Source organism: Thalassophryne amazonica, chromosome 8, assembly GCF_902500255.1.
Source record: "Thalassophryne amazonica chromosome 8, fThaAma1.1, whole genome shotgun sequence".
In the NCBI taxonomy this organism is placed as follows: Eukaryota; Metazoa; Chordata; class Actinopteri; order Batrachoidiformes; family Batrachoididae; genus Thalassophryne; species Thalassophryne amazonica.
In genome coordinates this window covers 43,111,088-43,124,822 of record NC_047110.1, presented here as the reverse complement: position 1 = coordinate 43,124,822, position 13,735 = coordinate 43,111,088, and the positions used below count along the sequence as shown (strand labels likewise).

The 13,735-nt window shown below is 41.9% G+C and overlaps 1 protein-coding gene across 3 annotated transcripts in view; it reads right to left on the bottom strand.

Moving 5' to 3' along the window:
- Positions 1–13,735, bottom strand: part of tubgcp6 (tubulin, gamma complex associated protein 6) — a 94,234-nt gene that overhangs the window by 33,130 nt on the left and 47,369 nt on the right. Inside the window, exons 13-20 of one of the 3 annotated variants that reach the window (XM_034176076.1) lie at positions 5,643–5,725; positions 5,370–5,485; positions 4,673–4,811; positions 4,489–4,566; positions 4,060–4,403; positions 2,522–4,026; positions 1,941–2,099; positions 600–768 (exon numbers count right to left, since the gene is read on the bottom strand). In XM_034176076.1, coding sequence (XP_034031967.1) covers positions 600–768; positions 1,941–2,099; positions 2,522–4,026; positions 4,060–4,403; positions 4,489–4,566; positions 4,673–4,811; positions 5,370–5,485; positions 5,643–5,725 — 2,593 coding nt within the window. Of the gene's footprint in view, positions 1–599; positions 769–1,940; positions 2,100–2,521; positions 4,404–4,488; positions 4,567–4,672; positions 4,812–5,369; positions 5,486–5,642; positions 5,726–13,735 lie in introns of all 3 variants that reach the window. The other 2 variants (XM_034176074.1, XM_034176075.1) reach the window with 2 other exon arrangements.

Sequence of the window (13,735 nt, the reverse complement as noted above, 5' to 3'; positions counted from 1 at the left end):
TCCTTCACACTTCTTTCAATTAGTCCTTGGGCAAGTCATTTTTTTAAATAGCAATGGAATTTAGAGAAAGCCGTCTTGAGATGAATACAGCACAAAGGAGATAAAACAGAGCCGAAAAGTCTCTTCAATACTTCACCAATTTGTTTATTCATGGGATAAAAATAAGTTATCAGAAATACACAGCTGTGAATGCAACACCAAATATATTGCACTCCTGCTCTGTGGAGAATGAGATGAGAAAGCTATTTCACACAAAGGCTACACTGCAGTGTGTGAAAACACTGACGCTGAAGATGGAAATAGCCTTTGATTCAAACTCCAAAGGTGGAGGGTAACAAGAATTTAAATTATACCTTTGTTGCCCAGTATACATTCACTTAGGAGGCTGTCAAGTAGCAGAAAAAATGACTAAAGTTCACTGAAATCATCCTATCTTTAGGTCCTCTTCAAACACCTAATTGGCTGTACTGGAGAGTTAGACACACCAGCCTTCCCAGATGGTCAAACACTTCCAGAGAGAAGTGTCAGAAATGTTTTAAACTATTTTACAACACAAAGGACTCTCTGCTTCTGCAGATTTCTTTTACGTAGATACTCACTGTGTGATGAGTGGGGTAGTGACAGAGTGTTTAATAAGAATTGGCAGGGAAACCATCTCGCTGAGCTGAACAGCAGTGGTGTCTGTGGCTTTGCGCAGACTGGGGTCCACAGGAAGGCCCCACGTGCCCCGAGTCACATGCTTCAGCAGCTGACACTCGGGGGATGAAGCTGAGTATGAGAGAGATGACAGAGATAGCATAAAATTCTAAACACAGGGAATTTCAAGTCAATTAAAGAGTAGTATGTGAGATGTACACCCAATTCTATAATTGTACATTTCACCCTGGCACAGACTGCTCCACCCTCACCCCTGAGACAGATCAGTGAATTTAACACCCACAATGTGGTAGTCCCAGTAGACCCTGCGCAGTCGCACGACTTTCAGTCTACACCACTACAACCCCTGGCAAAGATTATGGAATCACTGGCCTCGGAGGATGTTCATTCAGTTGTTTAATTTTGTAGAAAAAAAGCAGATCACAGACATGACACAAAACTAAAGTCATTTCAAATGGCAACTTTCTGGCTTTAAGAAACACTATAAGAAATCAGGAAAAACAATTGTGGCAGTCAGTAACGGTTACTTTTTAGACCAAGCAGAGGGAAAAAAATATGGAATCACTCAATTCTGAGGAATAAATTATGGAATCACACTGTAAAATTTCATCCCAAAACTAACACCTGCAAAATTAAACAACTGAATGAACATCCTCCGAGGCCAGTCATTCCATAATTTTTGCCAGGGGTTGTATGCTGGCGAAGAAGAGAGATGCTGGATCAATTCACTCCTGTCACTATCAGAATAAAAACATAAGCACAAATCTTCCCAACAAATGAACTTTTAAATGAAGCCTAAATCAGGTGTTCTTTGACCTCGTTCAGGCAGGTTGGCAACCTGGCTCAAGCAAGGGGCAGCTCTGTTCACCAAGGTTCTACATTGCAACATTTCTTTGTTCTACACACAAATAAAATTTATGTCTCTGCTGAATAGTCTGTCTTCACTCAAGATGTGGATCTGTATGAATTTTTTGGTTTTTCACAAATGACGAACAATCTGAAATTTCCTCATTTTCGACACTGCAAGTAGGCAGACATCAAAGGATGGTTAACTTAAACTAACACTGTTGCCAACATTGAAGAGTGTGTTGGGCCATTCTTTTGTCCTCTATGATCAATTTTCAAGGAATATTTGCCAACTATGAAAAATAATTACCATCCGTAATCATCACAGAGTGCGCTTTGGTACATTTTCATAGCTTATATACACAACCACAATCAGCATGAAGAATAATACATTCATACATGTACTGCCTCCATAATTTAAGTGTCACTGAACTAACCCATGATGTTGTAACAGTCTTCATAGTGTTCCACTTGGTAGTGAGAAGCCAAAGTCGAGAGGTATTCTTGTTCAGAACTATCACCAGGAGAGATATTCAAATTGGGTTCCCAGGAACCCATTCCTTCAACATGTTGTTCACCGATGTTCACTTTCGGACCTGAAGGGAGATGGGTTGTACTATTTTATACACACCAAATTATACTCCCCCCACCACCATACACACACACGCATATATATTAATTTCCCCCAAGTAAAAGGCTACCACACTCATCTTTCTAACTCCTTAAAGCTTTTCAAATATGGAGGACATTCAGACTGAGTTGGCTGAAACAATTTTCAACAGGACAACAAAATACAAATTAATTCCCCAGAGAACAGTTGGAAAATACAGATAGTAAGTCCCTTTGGCTGCTTACTTGTTTTCACTCGGTGTCGCCAACAGATCCGATGTGGACATGCATCAAGGGCGACTGCATTTTCAAAACATCTTTTTCAATCTCGTATTCAACAGCCTGGAGGGAGTCTCACCACTGTGTTCAACAACTTAGAAGTGTGTTTGTGTGTAATTATGTTCAATACCTTCATCATCGTTGTTGTCATCTGTTCTCTGCCGACCTTCACTGCCTTTACACTGCACCACGCATCCAACTCCAAGTGAAGAGTCTGATGAGTGTCCATAAGCACTGACTGGTAGTGCAGAGGGGGGATCCTCCAACCCCAACACCAAACATCCTACTCCCAAACTTGAGTCAGAGGAGTGACCATAAGTGCTGCCTGGTAGTGGTGATGGAAGTGGCTCAGCTTTAGACACTACACATCCAACAGCTAAATTTGAGTCTGAAGCATGGCCATATCCACTGCCAGGTAAAGGAGAATGCTGGGGCTCATCTCCTAAAACCACACAACCAATACCTAGTGTAGAGTCTGAGGAATGGCCGTACATGCTTCCAGGCAAAGGGAGCAAGGACGTTTCAGTTCCAGATACTACACACCCCGATTTAAGGATGCAGTCTGAGGCATGTCCATGTTTACTCCATCGAGGTCTTGCATCAGGTATGTTAGACACAAAGTCACCCACTTTAATGTTTGCATCAGAGGAGTGACCATGGATACTGGGTGTTGAAAGTGGTGCAACAACTTCTGAAACATGTTCCCCAACTTTGATGTGAGCATCTGATGCATGACCATGAACATTACGGGAGGGCTGAGGGTCAAATACATCCGATACATGTTCCCCAACTTTGATGTGGGCATCTGAAGAGTGGCCGTGGATATTCGGAGAAGGGAAAGGTGCAACAAATTCAGCAATGTTTTCCCCGACTTTTATATGAGCATCGGAACAGTGACCATGACCAGTGGCGGAAGGGAGAAGGTTAATAACTTCAGAAACATATTCTCCAATCTTTATATGTGCATCTGAGGCATGACCATGGATGTTAGGAGATGGTTCAGTAGCAGTAACCTTTGAAAGACAGTCTCCACTTATGTAAGTATCAGAGGAATGCCCATGATCCCTGGAAACAGTTTGAGAAGAAACATCTGGAACTAGTTCTTGAATATTTAGGTGTACAGTGAAGTCATGGCCGGGAATGTTTGGCACAGGTACAGCAGAGGTCACTTCAGAAATATACCCATCCTCGTCGGTGTTTAGCGTAAGAGGTTGAACATCACCACAGTGAGAAAGTTCAGTCAGGACATTGTGATCAACATCATCAGTACCTTGTACTGGCATGGTCAAAGGGAACACTGAGGGTAGAGAAGTCAGCTGATCAAGCACATCAAGTCCTTTGGTGTGCTCAGTCAATTCATCATCATTATCCTTTGCCTCCAATTTCATTTCAGTTACAGATATGGTGTGTTTTGGTACAGACGCAACTTCCTGCTTACTGGGCATAATTAAACTGCTCTCATCAACAAGTTGTTCTGAGGACTGTGAGGGATATCCACAAACATTAGCTTTAGATGTTTTTTTGGATGCCTGTAGTTCATGATGACCTAGGGCCGTGCTGGGTTTGGAAGCCTGACCGAAGAGTTTAGCTTTAGGCAGAGGCTCCTGTACTTGAGGGATATTCTTCACAACAGAACCACAAGAAACAAAAGGATGGCTCTGGGTGATATCTGGCTTACTTGCAAGATCCCCGTCAGGCCTGGTTTGATCTGATGCTTGGCCAGTGATGCCATGTAATGAAGTAAAGGGAGCACTGAAGTCATAGTCCACCAGGTTAGATTCAAGTGTTTCAGGGAGGTCAGATCCAATCTCTTGTAGAGCCTTGTCTACTTGCAGACTTTTGAATGATTTAGGGATGAAGTCACAGATATCAATGTTTTCAGAGATGAGCACAGAGTCTCCTCTACATTGGGAGGGGGGCAGTGAACAAGAGCCTTGTGATTTTGATACAGTAGTAGATTCCTCAGTCTTTTCTGACTTCTGTTCAGATGTGTGCAGAGTCTCAGATTCCTGCTAACAGAGGTTACCATCTTAGACAAAACATATTAAAGTGTATAAATGCTTGGGCCTTATGAACATTCAAGATCTGCTGCTATACCTGTGTTTCCTGCAGTGCTGTAGCACCAGAAGGCAATGGAGGTTTTGCCTGACCTAAAGGATACTTTTTCAGAATTGCCTGGCATGAAGTTAGGAGAGGCTTAGTCAAAGTAATGTTACTCATAATGAACCAAATGCAATAGTCAGTCATCATTACCTTACAGTTATTTAAATTTTTTACAAACCTGTGTGTCCTGCCAGTCTTGAGTGAGAAACTGAGCACGAGCCTTATTAAGCGTCATTCGCTGCACCTTCCACAAAGCCCGTCTCTCTCTGCGAGCTGCTTCTTCGGAGAGACAGCTGTACTGCGCAATCAGCTCCTTTCTGAATTTTAAATACAGAAACGTGCAAGTTGACGATAAGTCACCTAAAGGCTTTTATCTAGTGAATTTTACAGTATACATGCGAGTAAAGATTACTAGTGTGCTGGGCACATGGAGATGAGACATATAATAAAAACGTACAACCTATGACTTTGCATCCTTTAGGTTAAAATTAGCTAATGACTTGAAAACATGACTGTAAACCTTTCCTCTACAAAAGTTATCATCCAAACTATATACTGACAGAATTATGCTTTGATGCTTCAACTATGCAAGAAATTCCTTTTAATAATGAAATAACAATAGTTCATTTGAATACCAAAAATCTGAGCTTTTATCCCACATTTTCCACATGCTGAAGCAAATTTCTAATGCAGCCACTTATTAAAAAAAATCCATTCCGATAGAAGTGAGGTCCTGGAAAGAACAATGTCATTCTTACAATTTTGTCATACAGCCTGTTAGTATACTGTAGACTGACCAAGTTATTAACATAAATATTAATCAGCTGTGAATAAAAAATTTATTTTCCTAGTTTTATTAATCATTAATGTCCAACCTTGCTCTCTGCTCCAGTTGCTCTTCCAGAGCTTGTAGTCTCTTCTCTCGGTCTCTCAGCTCTCTGGCAAAACTGAAGTCATCCTCCTCTTCCTTCTTCTTTGCAGCATTTCGCCACTATTGTCCACCCAACAAACAAACATATTTCTTTCAGCTTAAAAATCAGCAGGAAAACACAACAAATACAAACTGTAAATAAATTAAGTTTAAAGCTCTTTCTATATTTTCTTCCACTTTGTTGTAACCACAAAAGGACCGTCTTTAGTATTAGTACCTCCTGCTCCAGATGCTGTTTCAGTTCCTTAAAACGCTCCCTCTTCTTCGCCTCCTCAGCCAAATGTTGTGACACCTGGCGACCTACAGGAGGGAAGGTAGATCACAATGGACTGCATACCCCCAGTACATCTGAAGCTATATGTGTCTCACTAAAGGTTGGTGTATAATACAGCAATACTACATTACTGCAGTATCGCTTTGGGCTAATGCAGCAAAAAAAAATAAAAAAAAATTGGGTGACCAAAAAGCGTAAGGGCTTTGTGACAGAATCACAAGTAGCCCTCCCAACTCTCAACATCAAGTTGCCAGTGCTGCATTGGCAAACAACTTAACTCAATGCATTGTCAGCTTCTTCCAACGTGAAAAGTATAAACTCAAAAAGAAATATAAAGAACAGAGGCGTACACAGCAAGTCTGCAATTACAAGAATCTTTACAATATGGCCAAATGTCATCATAAAAATATCCAATTAGGGTGCAATACAATGGTATCTGTCCATACAATTTCAAGGTTTCATCGTTTTGTTCTGACTGTTAACATTTTTTCCCCATACATTTGCTAATGTTTTCTCTACTGGGATGCAATTTGTAGTACAAATGCTCTCTGTGCAAATATCCACCACCTGTGCACGCTGGTCATGATGGCACCAACATGTCGCACCGCTGCACTGAAAACCAGCCCATAACACATGCGCACACACACCTTTCATCCACAAGTGTGCCTTTGCCAGGGCATGAAAAATGTATTAGGCCAGGGTTTACCTTAACCCAACTATTCTAAATTTTGCAACTCGTGTTTGAAGTAATAAACGATATGAAGCATTGCTAAACTGTGCCAGCAATTAGATTTCACATCCTGTAGTGTTGGAAGGTGTTGAAAGTATTTCTCACTGCAGTCTGCCCGTATGAATCTTTTTCTCTCTCTCTCTCTCTTTAACAGGAGGGGTGAATGGAACTAACGGAAGCTCTCACAGTCAAGAGCCAATTACTGAGTGTTATATTAAAGACTGAGGCAGGTGTTAAAGGTATACTGAGAAGGATCATTAATCATTGCATACACAATACACATTTATTGTGTGGAAGTGCAGCAGAGTTATACAGTGGTTACACTTGGTTGTGTTTGGCTCCATTTCATGCCATAATAAGCCAAGCGACAACTCAGTACACTTCTGCCCAAGAAGTTCTTGCCTGGCTGCATTTGGCACAGAGTTCTTAGCAGGAACACCACTTCGAAAAAGTCAGGAAAAGTAGTTTTTTTTCCCCCAGTGGACTTACAGTCAGATCGGGCCTGCCTGTGCTTGGCTTAGGACTGCCTAGGGAAGGTTTGATGTGACTCTTGATGAAACTTCTGTGCTTAACTCTGTGTAATTCTTTCTGTGGTCAGAGAACAAATCGATGTGTGTCAAGCCTATACCTAGAGAAATTTTGAATGTGTTCAAAACAGGATGAGTGTAACCAACCTTTCCCTCAAGTTGTGCTAAATCTATGCCAAGCAGCAGGCTTACCTCTACCCAGGACACACAAGCTGTGCTCAGTTGCTGCCTGGGAAACTTAGGCACCAAATTCAGCAATGTGTAAGAGCCGCTTTAAGAGGTAAACCACAATCTGCTCCAATCAGCAATACAGCAGTAATTTGGACACTGTGACACATGCATGTGTCCGGGCAGTTTGTACTCATATGCAGCAGTGGCTGGATCAGCTGGATTGCACCCTAGAAAACTCCTTTCAAGAACACTTGGACTCATCAGTATTTTATCTTTTCCCCACTTGGCCTGAGGCACAGCCCCGGCTATACTGCAACACAGAACACCGCTGCAAGTTGAGCATACTTGAGCCAGCAGGCCGGCACCGGCCACGGTCCAGAGCGCACAACCTAGTCAAATAATTGGGACTCTGCAGACATAAAGTGCTCAGAAGCAGTCCAGACTGTATAGTGTGAGTTCATCTAAGCCAAACAACTCCATTGCTGCCAATTTTACTGTTGGGGGGAGAGGAAGAACTTTTCTATGATATAAAAACCTGCTCTTTATGGTCTCCACAATGCCCTATGTCATGAACTTGTGTTGTGTTGGTGAGGCATTTTTTTTATTATTTTTTTTTTTACTTTCTGACACACTACCACTTAATTAAGACATGCATCTACAAAACAAATATCTCGATGTATATTGTGGAGAAAAAACAAACAAAAAAAAACCTCACAGGAATGTGTCTGGGTGGAGCTGGAGCCCATCCCAGCAGTCATAGAGCATGAGGTGGGCTACACCCCAGAGAGGACACCAGTCCGTCGCTGGGTCAGTGTGATAATCCACCATTAATTATTAAACGAGGAAGAGGAAAAGTCCCAAACAGCTGACTGCGCTTTGGAAAGAGACTCAAATAAAACAGTCTGTCCTCTAATCACAACAGGGTCCGGGTGGATTCGTAGCTGGGAAGATCCACAAAGAGTCCCGTGCCTGCCCAGAAGGAGAAACTACCTGGCCCACAGGACGCCGGTCTGTGCTTGGTCAGAAATAGTGCATGAATCAGAAGGTAACTTGTTCCACAGTCTGGGGCCTGTTGTCGCAAAACCACAGTAACCTCTGAGTTTATATTTTCACCTTGAAACATCTAAGTAAAGTTGACCAGATGCCTGTAATGTCCTACTGCACGTGTGGAGAGTTAAAATTTCAAACAGGTTGGATGGTGCAAGGCAATTAATAGCTTTAAAAAGAAACATTAAACTCTAAAAATCAATTCTAACATGAACTGGAAGACAGTGGAGTGAGTGAAATACAAGTGCGAATAAGCTTGGGACTCCAGCGAGGGCGGTCGCATCTCCTCATCTCTCCTGTATCTCTGCTCCAACCTTCAAAGTCCCTACTTCACCAGGCTGTGAATTCTTCAAACTATATTGGATTAATCATGGAATTGATCAGCTGATCTCTGAATGCTACTGACACCATTTTTTCTACAAGAAGATCAGGGCCGGGGGACCCTGCATTCCCGGATGAAACTTACCCTGCGGGCTATGTTCTCGATACCTGGGAGACGTGGCGGGTCGCATGCTTTGCACCATTCTCTGTGGAGGACGTCGAGGATTTATTCATATTTGGTTTCATAGTAGGAGGGCTGGTACTTATTGGCTTATGTGCTGCCCTAACCTACCAGAAGATTGGCAAGACGGCTGCCGCCAAAACCACGACCCCTCGCTTGTCCGTCATGATTAATGAGTTGGGCAAGGCGATGCATTCTCAGACTGCGTTAACCCTTGAACTCAGACGCAAATTGGATAACATCTCGGAGCAAATGTGCACCTTGCAGGAGAAGGTGAAGATTTCAGAGGCTGAGGAATTTTCATAATTGGGATCTGGTTTGGTCATGTGAAGCTGGAAAAGTGTTTTTCCACTGCTCAATCACAAACACGGCAGGCTTATCAGCCTCTCAAGGATAAAATGCCCCATTGTTTTTCCTCCAGAAGAATCTCTACGGCCTTGGGAATATTGGCTGCCTCCTTATCTCTCCAACTCCAGTACAAGGACAGACAGACTCACACATGGACAAAGACTGAAGCATGCTCCACTTTCCCTCCTACCTCCCCTCCTGCCCCCATCACAAACCCCATCTCGGCCACCGCTCACACCATCCCTTCTCCCCTCCGGGGGCTGCGCAGTTTTAGCTGTGGCAGGTCCCCGTTCCCCACAAGCTAGCGGCGCGACTCCTGTTGCAGTGGCTACCACACACTCACATCGCCTCAATTTGGAAAATTGACTGTTTCAAGTTTAGTGCACATAAACAATGTCAAATGTACATGTGTTGTCTTAATTCTGATGTGTGCCATTATTACGGCAAACAAGTAATAATTGTGTATTAATTGCTGTATCTTGTCTGTGGAAATGTGAGTGTGGACATAATCTCGTTGTTGTTGCACTTGTAATGACAACGACAATAAATCTCATCCATCCATCCAAATACGTCCATTAATGCTGGCCACTGACTGGCTGAAAGCTGCGGTCCTCATGCAGATTGACTGTTTCATTCACACATGGAGTACATCTGACTTGTTCATTTTAATCCAATTCACCATCACAGAAGGACAAGAATCCACATAAAGCTCCTGATTTTTGCAAATGAACTCTGAAAATACTTTAATTCGTGGCTGGAAACGCAGCGTTTTAAAAAGTCCCTCTGTGGTATTTCTGCTGCAGGTGCGTTTCTCAGAGGATGACCGTGTCGCTCTCTGAACACACAGAAGCGCTATGATGATTTAAACCATCGCTGTCAATAATTACCAGACCAACAGATTACACCGACAAATCACACAGCACTTCATTCAGATCACACTTGATCGCGGTCGACTGGCACTTTAAAAGTATAAATCATCACATCGTTTCATTATTCAGGCCTGTGATGACCTGATCAGGTCTGATCAGCAGGTCAAATCAACTGCTGTTTAAAAGTTTAAAGAGTCACAGCACTTCATTCATTCACAGCAGCGTTTACCCCAGCCAGTCCACTCATCAGCATTCTGTACACAATGAAAATGGTCCACCAAGATAAAAAATGAAAATAAAAAATAAAATAATGGTAAATTACTCTGTTTCTGATTGGTACCAGACTGTGCAGTACCGACCAGAACCACTAGGTGGAAACGGGGCTGTCGGCATATGCTGGTTAATCGTCAAGGTGTGACAGCTGAAATAATTTATTAGACGTTCGCCAGCGTGTGCCAGCATGTTTAATACGGCCAGCATACACATGCTAAATCATCAAGGTGTGACAGGGCCTTTATAAATGAATAATACAGCGATTTAATCCATTTTGCTTCTTCTTGCATGAAGTGATAAATGCCACTTACACTCTGGTGCTACTTAAATATGTTTTTATCTCTTGAGGAGGCATTTTTGGACCAGTAAATGGTAAATAAATGGTAAAAGGACTGCATTTATATAGTGCTTTTCCATCTGCATCAGATGCTCAAAGCACTTTACACACTCACCTTAATTACTTTCCGGTCAGGCCTGGATTTGAACCGAGGATCCTCTGGTCTTAAGCTCAACGCTTAACCACTAGACCATCACCTCCCCTAGGGAGGTGTTCCAGGCATGTCCATCTGAGAGGAGACCCCGGGTAAGACCCAGGACTAGGTGGAGAGATTATATCTCCACACTGGCCTGGGAACGCCTCGGGATCCCACAGTCAGAGGTGGTCAATGTGGCCCAGGGAAGTGAAGTCTGGGGTCCCCTTCTAGAGCTGTTGACCCTGCGACCTGATTCCGGATAAGCGGTTGAAGATGAGTGATGAGTGAGTGAGCGAGCATGTTCAATATTTTTCCATGTCATTCCATTTTATTACACATCATTTAATTTCTGTACTTATTTGTTTTAATTTCTTTGCACCTGTGGATTACTTGGGTTGTTGCCAACATCTGGCAAAAATTTCATGTAAATAGCGTGGAGTTTCCATGTTCTCCTCATGTTTGCATGGGACTGAGGATCCTCTGGTCTCCAGCCCAACGCTTTAACTACTAGACCATCAACTCCCCTAACAATCACCAGTGCGACTTATACTCCGGAACATATGGTAAGTGTTTTGATCTTTTTTCTGTCCAGACAACAATTATTTCTTTCCCCGTCATGTATTTTTGTTACACTTTTCTCATAAAAATTTTTCTCAAAAAAAATGAGGTGGGCTTCATAGATAATTGGCAAAGCTTCTGGGGAAAACCTGGTCTTGTTAGGAGAGAGGGCATCCATTCCACTTTGGATGGAGCAGCTCTCATTTCTACAAATCTGGCCAATTTTCTTAAATCCTCCAAACCGTGACTATCCAGGGTTGGGACCAGGAAGCAGAGTTATAGTCTTACACACCTCTCTGCAGCTTCTCTCCCCCTGCCATCCCCTCATTACCCCATTGCCCGTAGAGACAGTGCCTGCTCCCAGACCACCAATAACCAGCAAAAATCTATTTAAGCATAAAAATTCAAAAAGAAAAAATAATATAGCACCTTCAACTGCACCACAGACTAAAACAGTTAAATGTGGTCTATTAAACATTAGGTCTCTCTCGTCTAAGTCCCTGTTGGTAAATGATATAATAATGGATCAACATATTGATTTATTCTGCCTTACAGAAACCTGGTTACAGCAGGATGAATATGTTAGTTTAAATGAGTCAACACCCCCGAGTCACACTAACTGCCAGAATGCTCGTAGCACGGGCCGAGGCGGAGGATTAGCAGCAATCTTCCATTACAGCTTATTAATTAATCAAAAACCCAGACAGAGCTTTAACTCATTTGAAAGCTTGACTCTTAGTCTTGTCCATCCAAATTGGAAGTCCCAAAAACCAGTTTTATTTGTTGTTATCTATCGTCCTCCTGGTCGTTACTGTGAGTTTCTCTGTGAATTTTCAGACCTTTTGTCTGACTTAGTGCTTAGCTCAGATAAGATAATTATAGTGGGCGATTTTAACATCCACACAGATGCTGAGAATGACAGCCTCAACACTGCATTTAATCTATTATTAGACTCAACTGGCTTTGCTCAAAATGTAAATGAGTCCACCCACCACTTTAATCATATCTTAGATCTTGTTCTGACTTATGGTATGGAAATTGAAGACTTAACAGTATTCCCTGAAAACTCCCTTCTGTCTGATCATTTCTTAATAACATTTACATTTACTCTGATGGACTACCCAGCAGTGGGGAATAAGTTTCATTACACTAGAAGTCTTTCAGAAAGCGTTGTAACTAGGTTTAAGGATATGATTCCTTCTTTATGTTCTCTAATGCCATATACCAACACAGTGCAGAGTAGCTACTTAAACTCTGTAAGTGAGATAGATTATCTCGTCAATAGTTTTACATCCTCACTGAAGACAACTTTGGATGCTGTAGCTCCTCTGAAAAAGAGAGCTTTAAATCAGAAGTGCCTGACTCCATGGTATAACTCACAAACTCGCAGCTTAAAGCAGATAACCCGTAAGTTGGAGAGGAAATGGCGTCTCACTAATTTAGAAGATCTTCACTTAGCCTGGAAAAAGAGTCTGTTGCTCTATAAAAAAGCCCTCCGTAAAGCTAGGACATCTTACTACTCATCACTAATTGAAGAAAATAAGAACAACCCCAGGTTTCTTTTCAGCACTGTAGCCAGGCTGACAATGAGTCAGAGCTCTATTGAGCCGAGTATTCCATTAACTTTAACTAGTAATGACTTCATGACTTTCTTTGCTAATAAAATTTTAACTATTAGAGAAAAAATTACTCATAACCATCCCAAAGATGTATCGTTATCTTTGACTGCTTTCAGTGATGCCGGTATTTGGTTAGACTCTTTCTCTCAGATTGTTCTGTCTGAGTTATTTTCATTAGTTACTTCATCCAAACCATCAACATGTCTATTAGACCCCATTCCTACCAGGCTGCTCAAGGAAGCCCTACCATTATTTAATGCTTCGATCTTAAATATGATCAATCTATCTTTATTAGTTGGCTATGTACCACAGGCTTTTAAGGTGGCAGTAATTAAACCATTACTTAAAAAGCCATCACTTGACCCAGCTATCTTAGCTAATTATAGGCCAATCTCCAACCTTCCTTTTCTCTCAAAAATTCTTGAAAGGGTAGTTGTAAAACAGCTAACTGATCATCTGCAGAGGAATGGTCTATTTGAAGAGTTTCAGTCAGGTTTTAGAATTCATCATAGTACAGAAACAGCATTAGTGAAGGTTACAAAGGATCTTCTTATGGCCTCAGACAGTGGACTCATCTCTGTGCTTGTTCTGTTAGACCTCAGTGCTGCTTCTGATACTGTTGACCATAAAATTTTATTACAGAGATTAGAGCATGCCATAGGTATTAAAGGCACTGCGCTGCGGTGGTTTGAATCATATTTATCTAATAGATTACAATTTGTTCATGTAAATGGGGAATCTTCTTCACAGACTAAGGTTAATTATGGAGTTCCACAAGGTTCTGTGCTAGGACCAATTTTATTCACTTTATACATGCTTCCCTTAGGCAGTATTATTAGATGGCATTGCTTAAATTTTCATTGTTACGCAGACGATACCCAGCTTTATCTGTCCGTGAAGCCAGAGGACACACACCAAT